The sequence below is a fragment of the Colossoma macropomum genome, unplaced genomic scaffold (genome assembly GCF_904425465.1).
Source record: "Colossoma macropomum unplaced genomic scaffold, Colossoma_macropomum, whole genome shotgun sequence".
Lineage (NCBI taxonomy): Eukaryota > Metazoa > Chordata > Actinopteri > Characiformes > Serrasalmidae > Colossoma > Colossoma macropomum.
This window is the reverse complement of record NW_023494784.1, coordinates 27173794-27200783: the sequence shown is the minus strand read 5'-3', so window position 1 is coordinate 27200783 and position 26990 is coordinate 27173794. Positions and strand designations below refer to the sequence as shown.

At 38.7% G+C, this 26990-nt stretch overlaps 3 protein-coding genes across 14 annotated transcripts in view; 2 read left to right on the top strand and 1 right to left on the bottom strand.

The window, feature by feature from the left end:
• The window catches only part of ppp1r9ala (protein phosphatase 1 regulatory subunit 9A-like A), a 35076-nt gene extending 22544 nt beyond the window's left edge, over positions 1 to 12532 (top strand). The window contains exons 7-20 of one of the 5 annotated variants that reach the window (XM_036566390.1): positions 566 to 721; positions 943 to 996; positions 2506 to 2735; positions 2859 to 2955; positions 3120 to 3225; positions 3979 to 4127; positions 4283 to 4562; positions 4758 to 4809; positions 4897 to 4968; positions 5196 to 5397; positions 7575 to 7619; positions 8544 to 8660; positions 10084 to 10272; positions 10916 to 12532. In XM_036566390.1, coding sequence (XP_036422283.1) covers positions 566 to 721; positions 943 to 996; positions 2506 to 2735; positions 2859 to 2955; positions 3120 to 3225; positions 3979 to 4127; positions 4283 to 4562; positions 4758 to 4809; positions 4897 to 4968; positions 5196 to 5397; positions 7575 to 7619; positions 8544 to 8660; positions 10084 to 10272; positions 10916 to 11074 — 1908 coding nt within the window. In that variant the 3' untranslated portion in view covers positions 11075 to 12532. The remainder of the gene's footprint in view (positions 1 to 565; positions 722 to 942; positions 997 to 2505; positions 2736 to 2858; positions 2956 to 3119; positions 3226 to 3978; positions 4128 to 4282; positions 4563 to 4757; positions 4810 to 4896; positions 4969 to 5195; positions 5398 to 7574; positions 7620 to 8543; positions 8661 to 10083; positions 10273 to 10915) is intronic. The other 4 variants (XM_036566401.1, XM_036566409.1, XM_036566417.1 and 1 more) reach the window with 4 other exon arrangements.
• A 1398-nt stretch (positions 12533 to 13930) lies between these two features.
• pdk1 (pyruvate dehydrogenase kinase, isozyme 1) lies at positions 13931 to 19729 on the bottom strand. Of its 4 annotated transcripts, none has more exons than XM_036566361.1 (12): positions 19300 to 19729; positions 19039 to 19182; positions 18806 to 18947; positions 18567 to 18638; positions 17916 to 18100; positions 17560 to 17655; positions 17340 to 17417; positions 17152 to 17228; positions 16851 to 16949; positions 16298 to 16408; positions 15332 to 15445; positions 13931 to 15129 (listed from the first exon to the last, which is right to left on the bottom strand). In XM_036566361.1, the coding sequence occupies exons 2-12, from the start codon at positions 19145 to 19147 to the stop codon at positions 14989 to 14991; spliced, it is 1224 nt and encodes a 407-aa protein (XP_036422254.1). In that variant the 5' UTR covers positions 19148 to 19182; positions 19300 to 19729; the 3' UTR covers positions 13931 to 14988. The 4 variants fall into 4 exon arrangements, with proteins under 4 accessions (XP_036422254.1, XP_036422262.1, XP_036422245.1 ...); XM_036566369.1 differs by having other exon boundaries at positions 19353 to 19729; XM_036566352.1 differs by having other exon boundaries at positions 19581 to 19729.
• The window catches only part of dync1i2a (dynein, cytoplasmic 1, intermediate chain 2a), a 28916-nt gene continuing 20629 nt past the window's right edge, over positions 18704 to 26990 (top strand). For 4 of the 5 annotated variants that reach the window (XM_036566340.1, XM_036566330.1, XM_036566321.1 and 1 more), the window contains exons 1-4: positions 21130 to 21259; positions 23252 to 23363; positions 24587 to 24701; positions 26033 to 26123. In XM_036566340.1, coding sequence (XP_036422233.1) covers positions 23256 to 23363; positions 24587 to 24701; positions 26033 to 26123 — 314 coding nt within the window. In that variant the 5' untranslated portion in view covers positions 21130 to 21259; positions 23252 to 23255. Of the gene's footprint in view, positions 18852 to 21129; positions 21260 to 23251; positions 23364 to 24586; positions 24702 to 26032; positions 26124 to 26990 lie in introns of those variants that run through there. The other variant, XM_036566312.1, reaches the window with a different exon arrangement.

Here is a 26990-nt window from a genome sequence, read left to right as displayed (position 1 = left end):
GTTACATTCCAAAGAAGAGAGGATTTTTTTGCATTCTGTGATGCATTTGAATGGGGAATGACTGGTTTAGGTGAACAGAGCTTCTGTTGTGTTAATACAGATATACGGACATAGATAGCTGTTCCCACTGTGGTCATGTGGATTATGCAAAGCACAAGGGCAGTAATGCATTCTGTTCTTTTTCCTTGAGTCCTGGTGATTACACTATAGCTCACAATACTCAGATAAAAGCTAGTGTTGCTCTCAGCTCCTCATCTTTAGGCCTTTTACCATTAGTGAGGCCTTACAGGTATTCGTTATTTAAGTCTAGTGAAGACAAGGAAAAATGTTTTGATATTTTTAGTTCTTTCCGAAAGTATGTATCCTGATGGATGCAAAAAGTATTTAAACTACAACTGTAACAGTGAATTATAGATAAGTTGCTGATTGAGCATGGAGATCTTTGAAATACTCAATGTTTACCATGGGGAATAATGCATTTCCTGTCATGTGCTTTCCCTTGTCATTGTCTGAGACTACACACTGTGATTCACTCAGTGAAGTCATGACTGTGTGCTTGTTTCAGGACGAGCACTACGAAGAAGAAGAGGGAGAGGAAGAGGGGATTGTGAGCTCAAGTTTCGGTGGGAGGGTGAAGGAGGTGTATGATTTACCCGAGAGCGAGGGAATGTTCCTGCCATCAAATATGGATGGCGCACAGCTCAGCTTCAAATTTAAAGAGGTATTAGAGAGAACTGTAGCAGCCATTAATGGGAAAAATGATTACTTAATACATTTAATAATACTGACCTTGTTCAAAGTAAGATTACAGTAATAAATATCTCCACAGTAAGCTACATTGAGAAAGGTTTGTCTGTGTATTCATATTAAATAATGCATGGGGTTCAGATATATAGACATATTTGTTTTATTCCTGATCGCAGAATTTTCTTTATCTCCCAGCTCCAGATAAAACACAGCTTAGCTGTTGCTGAATTAGACCGGCTCAAAGAGAAGGTAATGTATGTGTGACTTTCTAATGTCAGTGTCATCTGTGATTTAAACAAAAATGCAAGCATTCTCTCTGTTCAGAGTTCTGCACATTGTAGAGTGCTTAGGGCAGAGGTATTAAACTTGGATTTTAGTTTTAAGGCCAGTGTTGATAATTCCCATACTCAAACATATCATTAATTAAATCAGGTGTATTTGATCAGGAAATCACCCTGTGCTGTATGCTGGCCCTCCAGGACTGGATTTAAATTCCCCTTGACTCAGGGCTTAATTTGGAAATCTTGGTACATATTTCACTTTGCTTAGAGTTCAAAATTTTGGTCTGAACTCAGATAAAGCCTGTAAAACTGACTTGAAGCAGCCCATCACTCTGAGTCCAGAATAAAATCTGGTATTTCTAATAGTGGCACCAGTTAAATTTCCATGTAGTGACCATGACAGCAGTCATCAGGAAAAAAAAAACAATTAAATATAGCTGCACTAATCTGCACTCAACAGAATTGATTCATTGTTTTATTTCTTGCACATCCAGACCTGCCAACCTTTACACATTTTTCATGGCAGATACTCATTTTGACATCAAAGTGCGCTGATACTATTTGTCACTCTAAACTACGCAACAAGCTGGTGACACCTGTGAGTTGAATTGTGCATGTTCAGTACTCAAATGTAATAGCAAGAGGCAGCAGCATCTAGCCTTCCGAAAAAACAAAAGAAGAACAAGAAGAGTTTGACTAATCATAGTGCTGGGTTCATTCCTCTAGGATGACAAATGCGTTATTCGTTTCAAGAGATTACAAGTCGATATCAACATGAAATGTTTTTTTTCTTTTTTCCCCTCCCCCTATCAATCATCCTCCTTGCTCTGTCTGGCTGTGAGGACGATGCTTTTAACTTGTTCGCAAAAATAAACTGGCTGGGGTGGATGTGGAAATTGTGAATTGAGTTAACTTAAGCTTACACGCACTTTCCAACCTTGGAAAAATATTTCATGTTAATAACGTTAGCCTAACTTTATGTAATTTGCATTTGAGTTGGCAAAGTAATGTTCAGTTATATTGTCTGTGTTGCAGATTGTTGAACGTGACATTTCACAGCACTGTATTCATAATTATTATTGCAGCCAAATCTGTGATCTCAATGAGCAGATCATGGCAAGTAGGGGAGGGGTAGAGAGGCGAGTGCTAGTGCTGCAGAAATAACGTTACCTAGAAATAAGAGGTTGGCAGGTCTATACTTCCATTTTCTTACAATTGTGGGTTTTGTCAGCCACGGTGCTAATTTTTGTTACAACAAGTGACTTTAGCATGCCTGACGAAAAATTGTCTTAATAAAAAAACAAGCAGGCGGTGAAAATCTAAAGATGAGCTTTGTGCTCGATCTGAACCTGACACACTTGTCTGAACCTGACATGAGAGTTTGAAGAAATATTTTAAGCTCTAATGAGAATTCTGGAACATGTAATGCAGTTTTGTGCAAACAGTTTACAACAATATTTGAATGATTTCTTCTCAGTTGAAGGACTCTGATAAAGAGCGGACAGCATGGGAGACACGGGAGGCGCAGCTAGAGAGGAGTATAGAGGAGAATGCTGAAAGAATCACATACATGGAGAAGAACTGGCTGGAAGCTCAGGCACTCTGCAAAGCCATCAATGAACAGCTAACTGACACTCAGAACCAATATGAGGCTCTGGATAAGAAATACAGCAAAGCCAAGAAATTGCTGAAGGACTACCAGCAGAAGTGAGTACAGGCTGTGTTAATGTACATCGTATGCTGTATATTGTTGCATGTATGCTGTATATTGTGTATATGGATGGAAATATTTTGTGGACTACTCCGACATTTAATTCCTGAATGCTACAGAGAGATTGACTTTGCAAAGAGGGAGGAAGATCTAAAGAATACGCTGGAGGAGAGGGAGAGCTGGTACAAAACTCAGCTTGAGGATCTACAGCAGAGAGTAAGAACAAACAAATTCTGTTGAGTCCCAGGGAGAACCCCTCCTCCCCTCGCCTCTTCTATTGACATTCTAAGTCTGTTAGAGCTTGGCCAGTATGTTGGTTGGCTGCTATTGAGCTCTTACTAATCTCTATTGGAAGAAATATATCTGACTCTTGTTTGTAGGTAGCAGCCTTGGAGAGCCAGACCAAGTCTCAGGACTCTACAGCAGAGAGCAGTAATGAGGGACCTGGAGCTTCAGACAATAAATCTGCAGACTCCCTTCTACCAGGTAATTTAGCCTCTCTTTGCCATTCCAGTTCCTGTTTTTTGTGAAACTGGATCAGTATTACCATTTATGCTCCATTAGTAGTGGATCAGGATGTAGTCCAAAAATTTTAAGCCATTGTGTGCTTCTAGTTTAAACCTTTTTATTGATGTTAGTTGCAGGCTAAGGTCCTGGATTTGAAATTTACAGGTCAGTTTAAAACACTTTCTCACAGAGCAACAGAAAAGCAAGTCTAGTGTTAAAACATTCAGTATACAATGGACTTTTTGTATCATCTGTTTGATATAGAGCTGGTATGGATCTGTATAAGTATGTTGTGTAATCTGAGGAGTCTTACTGGAACCCTACAGCTACCGTCTGCAAATATGCTTAAGTTAGGATCACGGAGATCCCACTAATCCAAAGCCATGTATTGAGCCTGTCAGATCTCCTCCTTTTAATGCCAGTGTAGTTATCATAAACATACTGCTGATGTTGTTGATGGCATTGTTTGTCCTTGTTCAAAGCTCTTCATTTGAGATTCTTGCTTACTGCACCACTAAATTATGTGACAAGAGCCATACATACAATAGTTGTAGCACCAAAAACAAACTTTAGACAACACCATGTAGGCTACCAGCTGTGTTGCTGTAGTAAACAGCCCTAAAAGACATTATTGTAAGTCAGTTGAATTCTGATATTTAAATATTATTAAAAAAAACAAAGCAAAACAATATTTGAAGAGAACTATGATTCAAAATATTATCTCATTGTCAGAAACCGACTGGAGTGATGTAGTCCCTGAGACTGAGCGTTTAGACACCAGTGCCCATCGAGCCAAAGGCCAGCTAGCCCAAAAGGCCAAGAGACCCCCTTCACGTAGCAAACTGAGAGAGGCCTTCAGCTCCCCATCGTGTCCTCCTCAGGTCTGGAATAAATACAATCCATACTGCTGAAGAAAAGAACCTTATGTTCCTAAAAAGTGTTCTCAGAATCTCTCTCTCTCTCTCTCTCTCTCTCTCTCTCTCTCTCTCTCTCTCTCTCTCTCTCTCTCTCTCTCTCTCTCTCTCTCTCTCTCTAGGCTGAAGAAGATGAGTCTCCAAGTCCTGAGGTTCCTTGTCGCCGTCGGAGGTCTATCCAAGAAAGCTTGTCTCTACCAGTCACCGTATCTCACCCAGCTAACGGGCAGAGGGAGGAGCCTAGCAGCACCAAAAATATAATGGAGCGACCCTCTTCTCATAGAGCTAGTGCAGACAGTACAGAGAGCTCTACCCTTTCCCCACCCAAAGACTCCTCCCCCTCTGGATTTCTCAGAAATGTCAAGAAGAGAGAGTCCAAAGGAAAATGCAAAGACAATAAAGGTAACATGCTGTATATAGTAATGGTTTTGATTAAAATAAAACATTTCTTGTCATGAGACAACAGTGTTTCTGAGCTAGTGTGATTCTGTACTGTGTGGCAAACCCCTTTTGACAGTAAACAGTTCTAACAGTGTGTCTAAGCTTATATCTCATTTATTATGCCTTATTTTTTATGTATTAATTTTTTTATTTTAGATGAGTCAAGTGATGGTGCAGGAAAATCCAAAAGACGATTCCCAGATTTTGGGTAGGTGGGATACATTTTTAACACTCTCCAGTGTGACTGGCCGAATGCAACAAGCTCTTCATGACTTTAGAGTCTGCTTTCTTACAGTGGCCTTAGGAAGTCTGGCGGGAAAGGAAAGAAACATGACAAAGAAGCCATGAGAGCATCACTCGACAGCAGGTAGACAGTGTGTCAGATTTATTGTTTCTACCTGCTTCACTGCAAATGCAAATGTTCAAGCAGATGCTGCATTTTGAGCAGTGATTTTTTATCCATACTTAGTGCAGAATTCCTTCAGTCCTTACTCAGAAAATTGCATCCAAAAGCCCCCCTTCTCTTTTCTTCACTCATTACACTACAGTTCTCATGTGGAGTTGGTATTCACAGTTTGCCCTGCTTGTGTCCAGGGGATCAGCGGAATTGCTTGAAGAGACAGGAGTAAACGTTTCTCCTTCAGAGTCCATGGCATCCATCCCCACATGTATGCCTTTCTCTTGGTTTGGTGACAAGGAGAAGGAGAAAGAGAGAGAGCGAGATCCCTCCTGTTCCTCCAGTAGTCTGCCCTACGTTGCAGCAGAGCCTAGTGAACAGCAGGACCGTAAGAACAAGGTGCTTCTTCTATTTTCTGGTTACCTTTGAGTTAGTTACCTCTGTCTGGGACAGAACAGTCACAATTCTAGTGACCCCTGCTGTCCATAGTTTAGTGTGCAATTGCTTGTTTAGTGTACTAGCAACCTGCAAGTACATGTTGAAACAAGCTGAGACTATATCACTCTTACATTCTTACTGTTGTTACAACCATGTAATTCTGAAGGACTGTAATTAATAGATTACGTTGTTATTCTACCAAATGTGTTGGCTGTTATGCTAGCTGTTATGTTTTTGCTCATTTCATTAGCTTATGAAAGGATTTGTAGAAGCTAATCTGCTGCAGCAGTGTCATTATGGAGATAAAACTGTCTGTGTCTGTGGAAAGGATATGGGGAAAAAAATAAAATTGCTTAGCACTGTAACAGCATTTTAAAATGGCTTTAGCAGTCAGCACAAAAATCTGGTGCATGGTAAACACCTTTAAAGCTTTAGTCAGTGATTACTGCAACTTAAAGGCTAGTTTTTACAAACGTCAGCTCCAAAAAATGGGACAGTATGTGAAATGCTAATAACAACAAAGCAGTGATTTAGGGAACAAGATCATCTTTACTGCTGTTACATCACCTTTGCTTTTAACAACACTTAAATGTTTGATGACTTAAGACACCAGTTGATCCACTTTTAAAGCAACATTTTTGGCAATTCCACTGTTCCACAAGTCTTCAGCTGTGCAGCCATACAGGGCCTTTGTCGTTATATTTTTACATTATATTTGCTTTTCAGGAAGGCAGACCACTATAGCACCTGCACTGTTCCATAGCCATGCTATTTTAACACAGGCAGAATGTGGCTTGGCATTGACATATTGAAATAAGCATGGATGTCCCTGAAAAGGACATCATCTAGAAATCTGCATATGTTCCTAAAAATGTGTACATCTGTTAACAGTGCCTTTTACAGATGCAGTTTACCTATGCTATGGACACTAATAAGCCTCTACCCCTCCTTGCTCATTAGGGATTCGGCCCTTCCCGGATACTCCTTTTATGTCTAAGAAATGATTTGTATTACCTGTTTGTTTTTTGAACATTGTACAATGTTCCTAGTCGTAAAAAACCTGTTCAAACTCTTGGAAAGTGTTGCAGACATCAGTTTAAAAATGAGCGTATATTAATGAAAAAAATAAGAAAGTTGATGTCGTAAAACATTAAATGTCTTGTTTTGTACTGTTTTTTTTAAACACCTGTCAAAAGTCACTCCTTTCTGGGTTTATTTGCATTTCACATACTGTCCAAGGTTTTTTGGATTTGAAGGTTTATAGTATTATCACTACCAAAGAACAAGGCTAAAAACACGCTTATTAAAATATAGCACGAAGTTAGCTCTTAATATGCTCCCTTGTGCTTTTTTTGGTGAACTCTGAGCTAGTTCTGGGATAGTATGTGCACAAGTTGTTATTACCAGAGGAGAGCTTTGAGTAATGTAAAGACTGTTAGCCTATAGAACTTAGTTACAGATATTCTGAGATCTCCCATTCTGTATGCTTTCTTTTGGCTTAATTGAAGCCAGAGCATAGTAGAATCATCTTATAGATCCCACTTATTGATGTCCAGGTGTTTCCTTTAAACCTGTTTTACTACTCCTGTTTTACCGCCAAAAAAGAAGAGAAGTTTTTGCTAGTTTATAAACAGGTCTGACTACCTAAACACATGGCAGAAAGCCTGAGAGGCAGAGGTTGAAACTGAGAAAGATCTGGGAACTCAGATGTGCTGCATTCCTGCCTCACTAACCATATGGTACTCATCATTAATCAGTGAGACAGATGAGGAGGAAATGGGATGAGAGAGGGAGAGAGAGTTGAGAAGGAAGAAGAAAGAGGAGAAGAAGGGCGGAGACATTGAGAGAGATCAGCAAAGGGGCACTGAGAGAGAGGAGATTGAGACAGAAAGAGGGCAGTTGAGAGGAGAAGAAATAGATGAGAGAGACAGAGGAGGATTCCCAGGCTTAGCTCACAGAGAATCACTTTAAACACTTTTAATCTGTTCAGATAGCCTGGACTAATTCAACATAAGGCATGAACTAAAGCCTCTGAAACTGGATCTGCAATCTGAAGTGGATGAACATTATACCATGCTGAGGAGATAATCATAATGCCACTGATGCCTTCGCTGACTAACATCCCTTTTTCCAAACAGACAAACCTCTCCTGGTCCTCTTTGTTCAGTCGATCTTTAGATTTGGTACAGTATATTTCCCCCTGACTCTTGAAGGAGATTCATTTACTTCTAGACGCAAGCTAACAAAATATTGGTAGAATTGTAGTTGAAATCATACTAATACGATAGAATCATTGTTTTTTGGATGTAATTAGTGCATGCTGCTGGGGCATCTTCTTGTATAGGAGTATACTTTTTAGTTTATGCCTGACCTTATTTGTATATCCTGTGAAATCTGGTTACCTGCATGTCCACTTTTTCTCAGATGTGCTCTATACATTGCTGTAGTGAACATGAGTAGGTTTAGAAACTTTTATAGGCACAGAAATGTTGTGTATTGTGATGATGTTTGCTGTAGTGGAGTAGTGTTTTCTTGTTTGTTTGTTTGTTTGTCCGTCTGCCCCCTCCCTTGTGCTGATAGTTGTAGTTGTGGTAGAGTAGTTGTCGATTTGTTGCCATGTAACTGAGACCATTGTTAGTTCTGCATGCTGATTTGATCTTGCTGAATGTCACCCTCTGTGGACAGTGCTGGCCCTGTTGTGCATTTACTAGTTATGTTGTCTCAGGTTATTGAAACCTATCTTTACTGAAAGTAGGTGAACTCTGAATGTCCTAATTTTAGATATTCCCGATTGTGAAATATCCCATTGCTCTCTCTGCATTGAATGGAAGTTGAATGGAAATTTGACTTTTGTGTGGCGCTTAGACTTTAGACAAGCTTTAGTAAACACACATGTAGAACTCTCTTTAGCAGTTTCTATATTTAGTAAACTTGATAAGTAACTTTTTGTGGCAGATCAGCAGGGTCAGCACGTTTTGACAGCCTGGGTTTTTAACCTCTGTGTCACACAGTGTCTCTCTGTGAATAAGTGCCTGCTCTCTCTGCATTTGAAATAATTAGCCTAGCTTGTTACAGGTGAATATGTTGTGTTTTCCCACCTATTCCAGAGCTGGTCAGTGCTAGATGAGTCGAATCCAGGCAGTCCCAGTTCAGAGTTAGCAGGGCTAGTGGCAGAGCCCAACCTGTCAGGCCGCGCGCACACTTTAACCTTCTCTTCCAACGAGGTGAGTGGCGCACAGCAACCCCACACTGAACTCCTTTTGCTTCTGTTGTTTTGGGCCTGCCAGAAAAAGGTTATCATGAAGGTCAAGAATTGTTTGCAGAGGGGAAGTCGCCCCTCATAATGAGCACTGCGTAGTTCCTACTTTGGCTTTTTTTAGCTTTACTTATGAATGGAGTGTAAGGCTGCATGTATTGTCTGTAGTATGCTTTCTAGGGCCAGAGTGACTGCTGTTTAATGTGTTGCTTATTGTAATCTGCCTTGGTATATGATGACAATCACATAGTGGCTGTTGCACTTCAGCTGTTTCTTTTGTTGATTTATTTTTTGTGATCCTTTTTTTTCCATATTGGTAAACCTTGCATGCCATGAGAGGGGCTGCTATTGTATTGTGATTTAAATCAAATGATATGCTGCAGTGATTTAGTGCATGATTACTGAAAGTAAACTGTGCTATTTGCAGAAAGGAAATATAAGATCTGTTCACACTGCACCTGCCATGCATGACACAAGATTATACTTCTTTTTGATTGTCAGGAAGCATCTACTTTAAAAATGTGTTTGAAAATGTAAGTGTTGCTGCTGTGTAGACATGTGCCGGTAAATAAAAATTTTATCATGATACAGCATAGAACATGCTACTAGAACCTGTACTGTACCAACATAAAAATGTCATATACTGTACTATATTGAATAATCATGTACCTGCTGCGCCATTCGTTATATAACAGGGCTTTATGTGGAAAGCTTTTTTACTTTGTATGTTCCAGTTTTATAGTGAATCATTTAGTAAACATTTCAGCTGAAAACTGAACTCTCAATATTACTGCATTGGCCTGTTAGCTGTTTGCCAAGCTTTTCGTTAAACAAAAGCAAATTCTTACGTAAGGTTAAGTTGGGTTTGCTTTCGTGCCCTTTATTTAATACTCTTAAAGTTTCTGACTGCACACACTCATGTATTAATGAGAGCATTTTATCCCCTCTCCAAACTGGGCAGAATGTGAGTTTTCACCTTATTCATGGAGATATGCTCTGTCTACAGCTTCTTTTTGCCATGCTGTGGCAGCTGTGATTTGTTTATAGGCTCCGCTCAGAGGAGGGAGCACAGCACGGCATATCACATCAGACCGTGACAGTGTAGCAGGAGTTTGTGAAAGAGCTGCTCTGAGCCTCTTAAAATCTTTGGTGAAACTGCAACTTATTTGACTAAATTGCTGTGAGTGTATTTCAAAGTGTCCATGATAAACATTACTGTGCATGTTTAATATCGCCGTATACAGAATTACTGAATACCGGCACATGTCTACTGCTGTGCATCTTGATATATAACTATAGAGAAAAGGGTCTATTTAAACTCATAGAATGATCACAAGCTCGAATTGCAGCATCAAGTTAAGCATATGTATGTGTGTGGTACATGTGTGTAGACGCTGGATGATGAGCCTTGCTCTGGAGGGAAAGACTACCAGTGGCAGAACCGCCCAGTCTCTGAATGGACAACTCAGCAGGTCTGTCACTGGCTGATGGGCATGAACATGGACCAGTACACTCCGGAGTTTACTACGAAGGGTGTTGATGGACAGCAGCTGTTGAACCTGGACAGTGACAAACTCAAAGTGGGTGAATGATTCAAGCAAAATAAATCAGTATTTGTGTGCATTATGTGGAGCCAGTAATCAAATAAGAATTTAGGAAGAAAATTAAAACATGCATTCCTACCATCACTCACTCATACACACACACACACACACACACACACACACACACACACACAGTCATCACCTGTAACCTCTACATTGTGCAAAGTATACCTGGACTGTAAACGTAAAGTTTATTTTAGTAGTTGGAAAACACATTCCCTCACTTCTACATTAATTAGAAATTTAGTTTGAAGTTCACAAAGTGCACAAATTGATCTTAATGTAAGTAAACTGTAACGTCTTGTGTAATACATCATTTTTCAGGATCAAAAGTTAATGTTTGCCCATTCACTGAACTTTAGTTACACTTCTTTTCAAAATGGTACTATTTCTGTTTGTCTTTTGCGCCACAGACTCTCTTTGTAAAAGTCTCCTCTTCAAGCTTTGCCTCAGCGTTCGTGTTTATCAAATGGCATTGTTAGTCCATTTGACCAGATCTAGCTAGAGAAACAAGGACAATATATTGATTCTCAAAGAAAAGGATTACCTGACTGTAATCATAATGTATCTTTCTTTCTTTTTCTTTTTTCTTTTCTTAAAAAATACATTTCTGTCATAGGTGCTTGGGGTCTCTAGCCAAAGTGATCGTGCCATGATTAAGAAGAAGCTGAAGGACATGAAAAAAGCACAGGAGAAACTGGAGAAACAGCGCGAGAAACGTGAGAAAGAAGCAAGACGAAGCGGTAGACTGTCGGGCAACACTGATTCTGTCTGCTGAGGCCATTGGGTCTCTTGCTCTTTTTCCTGTCTCTATCTCTCTATCTCTCTCTTTCTATCCTCTAAAGCCTTGACACACTAGTTTGTGGCAAGCAGGCAGCTGATGGCTTTTTTCCATTCTACAGCTATGTGCAGCACGCTCTTGGTAGGAATTGTTAGCCAATGTTAGTCATTAAGGCACTCTAGTGAGCAATTAATCTATTATTAATCAGTGTAAATAGTGTGCAAAACCTCACAGAGCTATATGAATTAGCTGCTCTTCTTAATCCTGATAGGTGCAGTGAGTGAAGCACATTTTAAGAATCTTGAAGTGTGAGACCTGCCAAGTCTTTTCAGATCCTTCACCTTAGGCCTTAACTCCAAAGGATACACCAATGTATGTCTACTCCATGTACACTTTCCCAAATGTCCACTGCCTCGCACAACCTGTTAAGAACAAATGCTGGAAGAAAATGTCCTAATTCACCTGTACTATTACTAGTGTACTGTTGTTGCATGACGACAAGACTGAAACCCTTCTTTGGGCCAGATGCATTGGTTAGAGAAGTGTTTTATTAGACAACCAGCTGTGGAACCTCTAGCTGAGTGTGATTTTATTGGACTAACTTTAATAGACCAAATTGATTTTTACTGTATTTTATGAGCACAATGAAAAAGAGCATTTCTTGTTTTGAGGGAATATGATTTGACAGTTGGCTGTATCATTTTCACACACAAATACCACTAATGCTGTGGAACGTGTAATGCTTTGAAAACATTTGATATCTTTATTTTGTAAAAGGACAAGTGTCACCTGTGGCCCTGTATAGACCTTTTTTTTTTTTGCTGGAACTTTGTACAGTCATAGAGTGAGAGCACTATATTGTCTTTTAAGAGACAAAGGTTGATCTGGTTTTTTTAATGTACAAATAAAATGTTTTATACACATCTATTAACTGCATGGCTTTAAGAAAAAAAAAACATTATTGATTTTAACTTTTGTACACTTTTCTACTGAGTAGAATAGGTCATATGTACTCATTTTGCAGATTATAAAAGGAGAAAAAGTGAAAAGGTGTTGCTGCAGCTTGTCCTTTTGACTGTGTTGGTTATGGTGATTTCTTTTTGCCTAACTGACCACTGCGAATCTTATACAGTATATCAGTGATATAGTACCAAACTAGGGGACAGTTTCAAGTTATACTGCAAGATTCAGTTGTTTTCTTTTGTTTGAACAAGGGAGAGTGCAATCAGTTTTGATGTAGAGCAATCATTACCTGTTTTCAGTTTTGTCTGCATTGCCTGTTCTCATTTAGTCTGTTTTGAGTCATCCTGAATGTTAGCAAAGTCTTGACTAATTAAACCCCGTAAATTTGCCTGCAAAGGGACGATAGTGATTGTTCAGCTACAGGGCTATTTGTCTTAACATGTGAGGTCCTGATATCCAATCATTTCTCTGGTACAAGTGTATAAGCTGCACCAATAAATTCATTTTCACATGGCTTTTTGATGTGCCAGCATGTTGTGAGTAATCTGATACTCTGAGTTGCCGGTTACACCTACCTTGTACCTACACTCATTGGTCATTTTATCAGGTACACATACCAAACACAGTCTCCTATGTACATATTGGAACAGCAAGGCCAATTCTTTTGTTTTTGCCATACATTAAAGACATTTGAGTTTGAGATCAAAAGATGAATGAGTCGATCAGAATTTTAGAGTTTATTTCCTGATATTTACATCTGCATGTGTTAAACTACTTACGACAAGGCGCCTTTGGTGACAGACCACGCAATTTTTAGAGATATGAGAACAGAAATATAATAACGTAGTTTTAAGCTAAATTAAAGCAAGTAAGGTTTAATATTTTGTTTCATATCCCTTGCTTGCAATAACTGCAGTGTTTTACGAACAGTGGATTCTGATACCTTCACCCCTGCCCTGTGGCAGTTGTTGATGCCACTGACTATCCTGAGGTTTTACTTCACAGCTCTCAATGTTTATCAACTGTGGTTGTTTTTCTTGGCCGACCTGTTTGATGTCTGGTTGATGGAAACAATTGGCGTGCTTTCTTTTTCGAGACATTCCAGAATTGTTGTATTGGCTATGCCCCTTGCTTGTGCAATGGCTCCAACAGATTTTCCCTCTTTTCTCAGCTTCAAAATGGCCTGCCTTTCTCCCATATACAGTTCTCCAGCCTTCATGCTGGTTTATACTTTTTAACAACAAATGCAGTCTTTACAAGCAAAACCGATGACCCAAACCAAGAGTGGACATTCAGAGCTGTTAATGGTTTAGACAGTTAATCTCACAGGGCTCACCAGGGAAACAAGAAACACCTGCCAATTACATGTTCCAGTATTTTTGCTCTCTTGAAAAATGGATGGGTTCAAAAAAATATGCCATGTTTTAAGTTGTTTAACACATCTAGATCTAAATATCAGGAAATAAAAGTTGAAATTCTTATCCATCATCTCAAATTCATACTTTGATCTCAAAGCTAAATGTTTTCAGTGTACAGCAAGAACAAAAAAACTGGCCTTGCCATTCCTACATTTTTGGAAGAGATTAAGGTATGCAGTTACTGACCATAGCCATCTGCTGGTGCTAAATTTGTTAACTCATGGTATCAGCAGGGATACCAACATGGTATGTTTTGGGGTGACAGTATTCTCAGCTGAGCAGTGAAAATGTGTTTAAAAACACCAGTAACACTAACAAGTGCATAGCAACAGATGGGCTTCATCCAATAACTGTACCTGCAACTCCATTACTTTTTGTAATTAACTAGGTATGCATGATATGCAAGGAATATTTTTATCTATACTTTTAGTTACACTGTGACAGTTACCTGTGAAGTCAGTGAAAGACATGACTATTGACCAGTTGGGGTACTCCCCTCCCCCTTTATTTTGTTGCAACATCAAAATGGGTATCAAACAACTGTACACTTGATCTGCCCTATAATTTAACAGTTTTACATTTAATATAAATAATCATGGTGAATGGAAGCACAGCTCACACTCATGCTCCTGTTAAAAGGTTTTCAATACAAAGCAGCAGGGTAATATGACCCTTGGCTATACAAAGTATCAGAGAGTTAAAAACATCCATTTCAACTCTGTACATTACCATTATCATTGCACACTCCGCTCTCAAAGCTGAGGAGAAAAATAAACCCACAATATAAACACTTAGCCCATAATGGAATGTGATGCAATGAAAATTTGGTTGTATTTCAGATTAACGCATAAGCATTAAAACTGAGAATAAGTCTTTAATACACATGAGAAATGATCTGGAGATGAAACACTTTTGCAGAAAGTTCCAATGTGTGTTAAGAAAAACTAAGACAGTTCACATAATTAGCTGAACAGTGACAATTAACACCACAGACCACTCGGTCTATGTTACATAAGAGTCAGTTGATCCTTTCAGCATTAGCCTGATGACCTATTAGTGTTTGGTTTCAAGGATAACACCTTCCAGAATTCGGAGTAACGTGATACATGCATTGTTGTAAACAATTCCGAAAATGTTTTTCCAAAACTAAAATAAATAATTAATTTTATAAAGTAATACCTTTGTTTAGAAAGCATCATGGAGCAGTACATAATACTGCTCGACCTGTAACACCAATACATACCTGAAAGGCATTTAAACTAAGACATGTTGTATATCTATCGGATGCATGGCACTAGAAAATTAATGGATCACTCAAGCTAATTTACAATGCAACTGCAAACAAAACTTTTTTTCCCAGTAGTGCAAAGACTGGTCATAATATCTACAAAGCATCCTAATACACAATTATCCACTACACTGCAATAAAAATGTTCCCATTTGATGAAGCCCTTGTCTCTGCTGTGTCTTGATGCCGAGACCCAGGGGTGGTGATTTCTAGACCATGGATGATGCCTGAAGTACAGAGCTCTAAATACTGCGGAAGGTGGTCATGTCTTTGGGCTCTTTGCTTGGCACGCACCAGTCATCTGCCTCATGGATTGTCTTGTAATGTTTCCATGCTGACTTGTTATATACTGGGAGCCTTTCGATCGACTCTGTAGAAAGTGCCTTCAAAAAGAGTGATTTATAATTCCAATTAACAAAACACAGACTACCTTTCTTTTAATTGGATAATTTTTTCAGACAAATTTTTTGTGCCACTCTAAATCTCTGAATAACAATTTCAGCACACTTCCAACTTCATCATTTCAACCACAGAAACAATGAAATATATTTAATCTTTTTCCTAAATGTACATAAAACCACTTACTCTGATGTATATAACTGCATCTGTGCCATAGCCCTCAAGTGAGTAGAGCTTCAGATCCCCCTGAAAGTACCTAGCATAAAGTCTGGAGATGGGAAGACCATAGCCATAACCAGCCTAAAGACAACTTTCTTAATTAGTGGGATTTAATGTAACATTAAAAGTCATACATATAGACCAAACATTTCATTGTTGACAGCCATAACTTGGCCTACTACTACTATTCGGATAACTGCTGGGAAAACTTGACAAATGTTTTCAATTTTAACTCGCGCTATTAATTTGATCGTGCATCCACAATTAGGAACACTCTCAAAACTCTCTGTTAACCATCACTGAGCACAGGCCTAGCCAAAACACATAAGTCTTGGACAGCAGTATGTTATAAATATGATGAATTGACATTGTGCAATACAAAAGTGTGCATGTGTTTGCCTGGATGTTTTTGTTTTTTTTTTTGGATTTTTTTACCCGATTTTCTCCCCAATTTTGTCGTCTCCAATTCCACCTGCTAGTTAGGACTCCCCCAATCACACGATACTACCAACGCTAGGAGGGTGAAGGCTAACACAGGCTTCCTCCGAGACCTGTGAAGCGCCACCGCATCTTTTCGAGCTGCCGCTCACGCAGCGTCATTGGACAGTTGAACGCGCTCGGAGGAAAGCGCCAACCGCCAGATCTGCTACGTCAGCTAACAGATGCCTGCGCCGACTAGCATCGCGCTGGGTGGTGGGGGGAGAGGGGGGCGCCATCCTACCCACCCAGAGAAAGCGAGGCCAATTGTGCTCTCTTGGACTCCCGGCTAAGGACGGCTGTAGCATCACCAGGGATCGAACTCGCGATCTCCTGATGATAGGGCCAACGCTTAGACGGTTGTGCCACTCGGGAGCCCCTGCCTGGGCGTTTAACAGCTACATTTCTATACATTTCTGCCCATCAGTAAACAGTGCAGCTTAAGATTAAACTGACCAGAGGTGCAGCGCGAGCAGAGTCCATCTGAGGACGAGGAGCAGTAGAGTAAGTGTATGTGAACAACCTGTCAATCTTCCTCAGTGGAACTCCACCCCCACGATCACTGACCTATGAGAGCACAGGATTGATACATTTGAAATGGACTTTGAAAATCTGAAATTGATCTGTGTTTGAAAAAGATAAACTCCTACACATATGTATACTTTAACAGAACAATCAAATGTCTGTGATGGAAGATCCACTAATGAGTGGTGTTGGAAACTGAAAATTATGTATATGAAGGACTTTGAAATTACACTTGAACAGCTGACAAAGTCATATTTACAAGTGGAAAACACAGGATTCTGGATGGCCTGAGAGGTCACCAGATGTGTTTTAATATAGCAAAGAAAAGCAATACCAATGTTTTCCAGATCTCGATGCTTTCTTTTTCCGCGTTCTGTATCCATTCACTGTACACTATATGCTATCATTTGCAAAAATAAAACACAAAACACCGCCACAGATGAAGAATATCATGTAACTTAAAGAATAGAGCGTGTGTCTGTACCTTTACAGTAAGGTCTTCATTGCCCAGGGTGATCCGAACACAAATCGGAGGATACTCCATAGCATCTCCACACAGCTCCATTGTGGCTCGCATGGCATTCTAAAGGAGTCACAGGGCATATTATTAGATTTGAACTCCCCAAACAGCATAAAGCAACATAATAACTCTGTATACCCTTAATCTTAAGCACAGAGCAGAGTCGGTTAATGATTTATACTTATTTTGCTTACCCCACAACTTATGTTCAGTTCAATATAACTTTTTAATAGACATTTAAAAGGCCAGAAACTGCACACAGTACCTTGAATAATTCAAATACCATGTGATACAAATGGGATGGCACATAAACCACAGTTATGGGTTTAGTAGGTTCTTTGACTGCAAAGAGAATTCCAGACAGAAAATAATTAATTTTGTTAAATGATTTAATGATTTCTTAATGATTTTTTTTCATTATCAAGAATATAAAGAAACTGATAGTTCCATTACCATTGAATTCTTCCAGGTTTAATTCTGGTGAATTCATGTAGTATCGGTCACATAATGTTCTAGCATTTTCATATGCATCTGCAACAAAAACAAATATAGCACTTTTTCAAAGCCCTTTCCATTAACATGACTTGTTTACCAGAACAGCCAAGCAGGTATGAATATTAACAACAGTCATGAATCTGACTCTGGTCACTGTTATATCCTGTAAGTCTCTTACCTTTAACCACATCAGTAACATGACAGTGAGGATCAATACTGCCTATCTGCTTAGGATGAGCTGGATTCACCCGCACTCGTCCTCCAAACAACAGGGCTAAAATGGGCACAAACAAGTATGTTGTCTGTGATACAGATCTTCACTAAACACTGAGTGAAGGAAAAAACTTCAAATTGACAAATAGGCTAACAACTCCATTTGAGGTGTAAATCTGTGTACTTCATTAGGCCACATACACAAGTGATATGTGAGGCAGACTACAATTCATTATTTCTGCTGCTGCTACTACTACTACTACTATGTGTACAAACAAACAAACAAACAAAATAGGCTATAGGATAATAATAGGATCTCACTGTGCTGGTTGAGGAGCATTCTGATGGAGATTCTGCTCATATAGAAGCGGTCCAGGAAGTACTGCATATTTTGGCTAGTTATTGGGTCAGTGCCGTAGGTATCCTTGTACTCAACCACTCCCTGAGCCATGGTGGGAACCACATCATTATGTCTGTTGCGGATCTTTACCACAGCATCTGTGAAACTAAGAGCAGCAGCAATGTGTTGACAAAGGCTAAGGTGAGAGGTAAATGCACAACAATACAAAAACCAACAGGTACTGGTAGTCGTGCTGTACCGATGCTGGGTGGCACGACCAGCAAGAATTTCAATCATATTTAATTAAACTTTTAAAAATAAATCAGGGGCACAGCTATTTTTTTCAGCAATGTGAAGTTATCTAATCAGTAAATGCCATTCATTCAAGCTTAGTGTTTTATTTGTGAATACTGCTTTTACCAAAATAATACATAAACATTTAAAAAGTGGAATGGTGTAGATGGTAAGATTTATGGACTCCTACTGAGTAGTTGGGTTAGACAGAATTAGGATCTGTATCGGTACTTGGTATGGGCAGATATTTGAGGATCAGGTGTCAATATAGAAACAGAAAAAGTTGTACCGATTCATCCCTAACTAAGTAGTACACTTCCAAATGTTGAAATACATACTCAAATATCACTTTTTCATCGCTGGCATCTCTTTCCTTGAACTCAAGGATATCTTGGAGGCTTTGAATGTACCTGGAAAGAAATGTCAAACAAAAGCAATAAGTACACATGCAGTAACTAAACATTTTCCCACTATGTGGTCCAGTCTAACGAGGCTGAAGCTGGCTGTACAGGTGGGATGAAAACTATGAATAAGAAGCTGTAACTTCACCTTCGCTCAAGCCTATAGACTCACTCACCAGCTTTGCACTAAGCGCACCGAAGGCGTCCTCAGCAGGTTATCAGGTAACAAGTTAATCTCTTTCATAATGTTTGCCAGTCTGACTGGCAGTTCCTGCCTCAGGAACATAAACGACGTTTTCTCACACGCATTTTCTGAACCTGGGGAAAGAAGACACAAAGTTGCAGATAGTTTATCGTGTTCTGAAAAAATGCTTCCATAAAACACAGCTATACAGAAACAGAAACTTACCGAAATCCAGAAACTGTTTCATCGAAAGAGGCGACGGAGAGAATCGGGAATACTGGTCAACCAGCTTCCCGATAGAAGCGCTGTTCATTAAAGTCCTTAAAATCCTCATAGTGGCAGTTTGGCTTCTGCTACCAAGCTATCCTTCTGAAAATTTGATCACCTATGTAACGTAAAACTGTAACCACATATTAAAAATGCTGCTTTCATAAGGTAAACAGTGACATCTACTAATTTGAACAGCTAACTCTACTGTTAGCCCACCCGCAGCGAAACAGTAAAACCACACTGTTTTGGTTCCTAACGGCAGCTTTTACCTGAGCTGTGTTCACTAAGCTTTACTTTCAAACAGATAACTTAGCGTTATCTGTTTGCCTTAACTAAGTCGTCTGACTGGCAACACGCCAGAGTCTTCACACCACTACCTGTAAACAAACCCGGCTACCGGTGGGTGGATATCTAGTCGGCAGTCAGTAGTCATGACACTCTTGACAACACTTCAGTCTCCACAAAAAGCGAGCTGAAAAGTTAGGAGAACCTCCTACCACTTGGTATCAGCTTGAGCAGTTTATCCTCAGTCATTAACGCTGTATAACTTCAGCAATGAGGGTAAAGGAGGATTTTCCAGATATCAACCGAAGCCGTATGTTAAACATGGCCCGGATGAAGGACGTTCTCATTGGCCATTGAGAAGTTCAAGGCCCTACGCCTCCCGCGTCATCATATAGTAATCTGACCAGATGCCTGAACAAATTTGAGCAAAGATGTGTTTAGGCTGTTCCCGGTTTCTGGGCAAACCAGTCTTAGTGCTGTGTGTCGTATTCATTTTTTGCTTTTTGCTAACATCTCGAGCCATACTGAACCTAATAGTACTACGCAAAGATTAACCCATTCATGCCCAGCAACTAAAACCGGTATGATGAGAAGAAATGCCACAGAACTTTTCTGACTGGTGTTAATGGAAGAAATGGTATAGTTTTACCTCAGATGAAGCAGTACTCATTTGACTTATTTGTACTATTTCTGTATTTGTATGTAACGTCTTTGTATAATTCACAATCAGATTTGGATGTTCTATTTAAATATTTACATTTAAATATCAGGACCCATGTGATCAAAAGACGATGATAAATTAATTGATGAAACGTCACTTTCAGTTAGTAGTAGTAGTAGTAGTAGTAGTAATAATAATAATAATAATAATAATAATAATAATAATGTTCATGACCTTTAGTTAAGCTCAGAGAACATACGGACCAAAGAAAATGGTTGTAGATATTAACATTAATTGGTTAATTTGGTTACTCTGTAAATCCTAGTTCATTCTCGTTGATTTTTGTAATTCCTATTACTTAAAATATATTATCATTAACTTTAGAAAACTGAATAAATGAAGAAACACAATTAGGGTACATCATTATTTTAAGTCATTGTAACCCCTCCCAAACCCTTAAATTCCTACTTTATGAATTTTACGAATTATGCATTGATAAATAATAAATAGGTATGCAGCTTTATGACTATCAAACAGCATGGGCAAGGTATCTGCAAATTATTTACAGGAGTATTATAGTCTTGGTTTTTTTTCACTAAAGGTTTTTGTTTTAGTTAACTATAATAACTATAATATAATATAATTTATAATCTAATAATATGATAGAATTACATACTATAATATAATAATATAATATAATAATACTATAATATAATAAATCATGCAAAGATTTAAAACTTTGTGAACTGGTTTTGGGGACAACACATCCCACACACACAATCGAGCCAACACTAACTTATTTCACTTCAGTCTCCGACGAAAAAAAACACAAACAAGAGTTTCAACTTTTCCCATATTTGCTGTTCTGAAAACGATGCGCTGCTGTTTTTAAATTTCACCACAAGAAGGCGCAATAAAGCACAAAATAAGAGCAAACCGAATAACACTGCATTTTTAGAAGACAGACATTAAAGGTCTATTTCAAAATATGCCTTATAAACAAACAGCCCACACACTGCACCCATATGAGCAAAGGTAACTATTAAAAGAGCCAGATGAACAGGTACGGCGCCCAGAGCGCTCTGTCTGTCCTGCTGCAGCAGCAGCAGCGCCGTTTGAGCCTCACCAGCAGCCGTTATTCGTCACAGCTGGTCGGAACCAGGAAACGGTTCTATGGTTGGTGCCAACAACAACGGTTTGGGGAGACACACCAAAGAAACTATCTAACGGGTCAGTTTGTGTCTGTTTGACTGTGCCTAAAGTTGTTAAAACAGTGTATTCTTGCATGATCATTCTTTTTTTACACCTCTCTTCGGATAATGAAACTTTTAAAGTTAGTTTTTTGTTTGCCAACCTCGATGAATGACAATAGCTTGCATTAGCGTTAGTTGACGGCTAACAATGCAGCAAGATAGCGAGGTTTATTAATAGGTGTGATGTTACTTAACCACTTAGTCATGTAAGTAATTTAGCTACGCGTTGTTGTTGTGTGTACAGTGCCTTATTTATCCATATACCTAATCTGGCTAGTTATCTTAGTCGCATAGGTATATAAAGGAATAGCACAGTGCTAAGCTGACCGCAGTGTTGTTGCTGTACGGTTTGAGTGGACACTTGGCTTGGGTGCCGCCCAGAAGCTCCCTCGCTAGCTAATTTGAGAGTAACTAAACAGAGTGGCAAACTCTGCAAACCATAAATTGGTAAAATGGTTTATACATGCGAATAGTACAAGTAATCGTTTGTTTTTAATGGTGTATAAGTGCTAGCGGCTGTTAGAACTCCTAACTGGCGGAGCTGCTGCCGAGAGCAGCTTCCTCTGCCGCCTGAGGAGCTAACAGTAAGTTAAGCAGCTAACGTTAGCTAGGCGGCTAGCCTGTCCCGTTCTCTCAGTAAAAAGAAGTAATGTTACCTCAGGGGTCAGTTGTTAGTCTCTCTTTCATGTGTTGTTTCCAAACCAACTTCCACTCATGCATGCTGCACCGCAGATGAGTCGTTTAGTCATTAATTTAGGAAATGACAGATGACCATCTGACTTATCTGGGAAACTTAAAACAGTTATTGGGATCTCAAACTAGCTCTGTGTACAGATACTACAGCTGAAAAATAATAACAACAAAACAACTATTATTATTATTATTATTATTAGTGGTCATAAATATTGTTTTAACACGTATCAGCAAATAATAAAAATAAAAGTGTGTGTGTGTGTGTATATATATATATATATATATATATATATATATATAATTATTATTTAGACATTTTTTATATAATATTAATAATAAAATATAATATTATTATTTAATGTTATTGTAGTAGTGTTGTTAATGTCTCAGATGTCAGCTGCCTGAACAGTGCTTGCATTTTATTCTGAATCTTTCATCAAATCACGAGTTGCAGTGTGTGATTGGACTAAATGAATAATCTTGTTGTTGTATCACATTCAGGAACACAGAAATAAAAACAGAGTTTTGCCTCTTCCTTATATTTCCATGCAGACATGCATCTTAGTTTAATCAGACCATTATAGTAAAAGTATTCCTTTTGTCCCTGTTGTATGAAGCAAATAAAACAGAACTCTTACAGTAATTAAGAGCAGACTTTAAGTGGTTCCTTTAGCCTGTTGTTAAAGTCAGGTGCTGTTTGTAGGAAAGGAGATGAAAGCCCTTTGAAGAGAGACAAAGGAAACTCTTGAAATCATCCACTTGATTTTTTTTTTTCCATTTGTGTACACAAGAGTGGTCTGTGTATTTGAGACAGAAGAAAAGTATCCAAACTAGATGAGTGTTGGTCTTCAGTCTCCCTGTTGTCTGTACAGTGTGTCTTTGTGAATGTGATTGGACCCTTTAGCACGTCCTTATCTGGATGATGAATAGAGAAATAAGTAGACTGCGTGCTGCAAGGTCATGTGCTACACTTTGCTTTATTCATGATCTTTGAATGTTGTTTGGTGTTTCTTGTTGTTCAGTGAGCCATTTGGCAAGCTGCAACAATGATAATTACAACTTGCATTACAGGCAAAGATACAGATAGATATGAAAATCCTCAAAAACTCTGTTTTATGCTATCTTTGTATTAGATTTCTGTATGATGTGGTATTGGATGGTGTTAACTTACTGTAAATGTCTGAACTTGTACAGGAAACAGCATTTTGTCGTAGTTCTCAGAAATGATCGATGAGCATTCAGTGCAGTCAGTTCATGAGTTTGTCCCATTCTGCAGCATCATGTCGGACAAGAGTGAGCTGAAGGCCGAATTAGAGCGAAAGAAGCAGCGGCTTGCACAAATCAGGGAAGAAAAGAAGAGAAAAGAAGAGGAACGCAAGAAGAAAGAGGTAAAGGAAACACAATACACATGTATGATGAGTGGTCGTTATTGTGATAAATTATGTTACGATATGTCACAGTGTGATGTTCTGAGCATATTGTGGAAACTGTCAGTACTTAAAGGTTGCTGACCAACTGCATGTTTTGTTATAAAAAGGGCATAATCTTGTTTAATTGGATGTAGTGCAGTGTAGTATGTGAAATGTTGAGGACAAATCATTATTTATAGTTTTCAATAGTATATTTTGGTATATATACAGGTTCTTTTTGTCCGTTCCAACTCATCAGATGTCAGAAAAAATAAATATTGTGGCATATTATGCATCATCAACATTTCTTTTATGTTATTGCCCATTTCTGCAATACATCTAAAATCTCTGCGTAATATCTGGATTGGCTCTGAACTCTCTGTGGGGGTCTAGGCCTGGGCGTGTATAATATGCGTAATGCTGTCATGCAGTCAGCAGCTTGGCTAGCTAAAAATTACACCAATTATTACAATCAGTGTATTGAGCTTCATAAACATACAAAATCTCCTCTGGCACAGTGCTAAAATGTAGTAAGAAGATAGACTGCTAGACTGAAAATCTTCTCCATGCAATTATGAGTTGTTTATAGTTTGTGTGTGTGTGTTTGTAAGTGTGCATTGCACACACATTGACACAGGGTTTCTGTGTATCAGGGAGGAGGAGCTCTGAGTGCCTTGGGGAGCCACTGGTGCTATGTTGCTTACAGATGTTTTTTTTCTTTCTCAGAAACATGAAACCCATTTAGTAGCTTGTTAAAAAACTCAAAATGAAGAGAATCTTTTCATCTTGTTAATACTGATAGCTCTAATATTGCCCAGATTACTTTAAAGGTATTCTCATGATTTTGACAAGTGATTAACATTTTGTGAGTTATTGAGCCAATGTGCTTTCAGTATTCCCATGTGTTGCTGATATGACACACAGGATTGACTGTATTCTTTTCCTCAGCAGGGTGAAACTGGTGATAGAAACTGTGGTAGCCTACCACAATTTAATGCATTAATGAGAAACCCCTGGTTTGTCTAAATAGCCTCTTTTTTATTCATAACTGATTTGCAAAACTCAAATATATGTTGAAAAGGAGCAGCAGCATTATTTATGTACATTTTAGATAAACTTCAATTCATTCTTACACACTTAAATTTTTTTTTATATAATTAATAAGACTAAACTATAAGGAGTTGTGTGTATCTGTCTGATAGGCAGAGCAGCTGAAAGAACCCGTAACACTGCAGGATGACTCTGATCTGGAAAAGAAGAGGAGAGAGGCTGAAGCACTGCTGCAGAGCATGGGAATCACGTCTGATGTCCCTGTGGGTAAGACTACACTTCACACCACTTGCTCTACTTCACTGCACCCCACTGCCCTTGATACTTATGGCCGAAACTCTCCTGACCCTCTTTTTGGGTAAGTCACCTGTACACTAGATTCTACACCGCATAATCTGTAATTATTCTTGAGATCTGTGGATAAATGAGTATATTTGCATTTAGGCTGATAGGGTCTCCCAATATTGTTGCATATGTTCGCTGCCACTGCAAGATAACTAGGCATATAAAAAAACTTTAAGCACCATTCTCATTGCTATTCACAGATTTTATATGGGCAGACAGCAAAAGCTTCAGATACATTTATCAGTAAATAGTAGTGAGAACATGACTGTTCATTCTTGCAAGCAAAGCAAGAGAATCTGAGAGCAAGATATAACGCCATGTAATAAATGATTGATGCAGTTCACAGAGCAAACAGAAGGGGGCAGAAGTGCTCCAGGCTAGACTTTTCTGTTTGGTAAAGGTTGTTTTTTAAATGTTGTCTGCACATCAGCATTCAAAGCAGGTGGTGTATTGATGGTCACTATAGTAGCATTTAATAAAATGGATTCATTTGTTCCAGTTCAGTGGAAGACTTACAGTGGATAGATTTCTACAGTTTTACGCAGTGGGTGATGCAAATCACTAATAATTGTTGTCTAGAGAGGTAATTGCATTAACTCACAAACATTGAAACTGATAACCCTATTTATGGCTGCACTGTTCCTTATGCATTTACACACATTTAGACATTTAGCAGGCATGAATATCAGATGCTGAATATTTAAATTTAATTTATGTTTCAGCGAGCTGAGCAAAAAAAAAAAATAGTGTAAACAGAGAGCTGACACACATTTAAAAAAGATATATATATTTATAAACAAACATGTATACATTTTTAAGTGCCTGTTTCTCCTTTCTGCGCACATGTCTTCAGGCAATTGACAGGCCGGCACTGTAAATAGTATTTTTTAAATGGTTTGCCTGGTTGAATTAAAGGTTAAAAAATATAATAAAGCAAAATAAACACTGAAGGTAACATTGTGACGTTGAATTAATCTTTCAATAGAATTTTGATTATAACAATCTTAAAATACATTTTTTGTTTGTGTCAAGTGGGATTTTGGACAGTTTGTGACAATTAAATAAAAGCAGTGGAATACTGAAAAGAAAAGTCTGAAAAGATTATATTTGGATGGTGAAGTGTTTCTCTTAGGTGAACAACAGAATTAAATATGTTTTATCTTTCTTTTTAATTATTAAAAGGATTGCCTTTTATGAACTGCTATAAGAGACGTTACATGATTGTGTACGTGGTTTTCTGAATTCTCCCTCAGTTCCTGCACCAATGTCTCCCACTGCCAAATCTGTGGGCACTCCGAGTGAGGCAGGTAGCCAGGACTCAGGCGATGGCGCCACAGGACCCAGGTACCACCAACATCATATCTCTCTCCCGCTCTCGCACTTTCTCTCTCTCTCTCTCTCTCTCTCTCTCTCTCTCTCTCTCTCTCTCTCTCTCTCTCTTTCTTTCATTCTCTTTCTCTCTGTACTCTGATCTGTAATTGTTAGCGTTGAAGAGGTTCGTGATTGTGGGATTGCGTGAGCGACAGACAGTCTGTCTGTGCACCAAAGGCGAAATGTTTATGTTGTTTAAAGGCTTTGTGTGTGTGGTTTTGTGCACAGGTTTGAACAGGTAGTAAGTTTCTCCTTGCAGTTCCATGCTATTAGCTGCTTTTTGCCTGTACCCTCAGAAATAACTTATGCCACGTAGGAAAACCCCTGGTGTGAAGAGTAAATATTTCTTGTCGTCAGATAAATCTGTTTTGTCTCTTTTTCCCATTGTGAGTAAGACAGTATGACATCAATCATCATAATCTGCTTTAGTTCATATCTGGCTATGATATCTATTATCATAGTCTGCGTTAGGCTATATTTGGATTAAAAATAAAGGTGTGTCAATACACCCTGCCCATGATTTGATTCGACTCTCGATATTGGATTCACAATTTGATATTCTCATGACATTTTGAACAAATTTAAAAAAAATAATAAAAACTATTCACTGTATCCATGTTGTCATACTGCTTGCTAATGAACGTGCTGGTCTGGGTTGTTGATTGATGCTGGTTGCTTGTGAACGTTGGTGCTCACACAAAGCAGTTATGGATTTTGATGCTTTAAACTAACAGAACACCTAATCTCCACAATGCCTTATCACATTTTTACGCTGTGACATCACAGTGTCACAATGCATTGTTATACCGCTAGTTAAAATATTGCTGTTTTGATCCTAAC

Coding starts and splice junctions, on each gene's coding strand:
- pdk1 (XM_036566361.1), bottom strand. CDS start 19,147: ATGAGGATTTTAAGGACTTTAATGAACAGCGCTTCTATCGGGAAGCTG. Junction 16,950..17,151: donor TGGTATTTGAATTATTCAAG/GTACTGTGTGCA, acceptor TGACTCCTTTAG/AATGCCATGCGAGCCACAAT. Junction 15,446..16,297: donor CTGCTCGCGCTGCACCTCTG/GTCAGTTTAATC, acceptor AGTTGTCTTTAG/GCTGGTTATGGCTATGGTCT.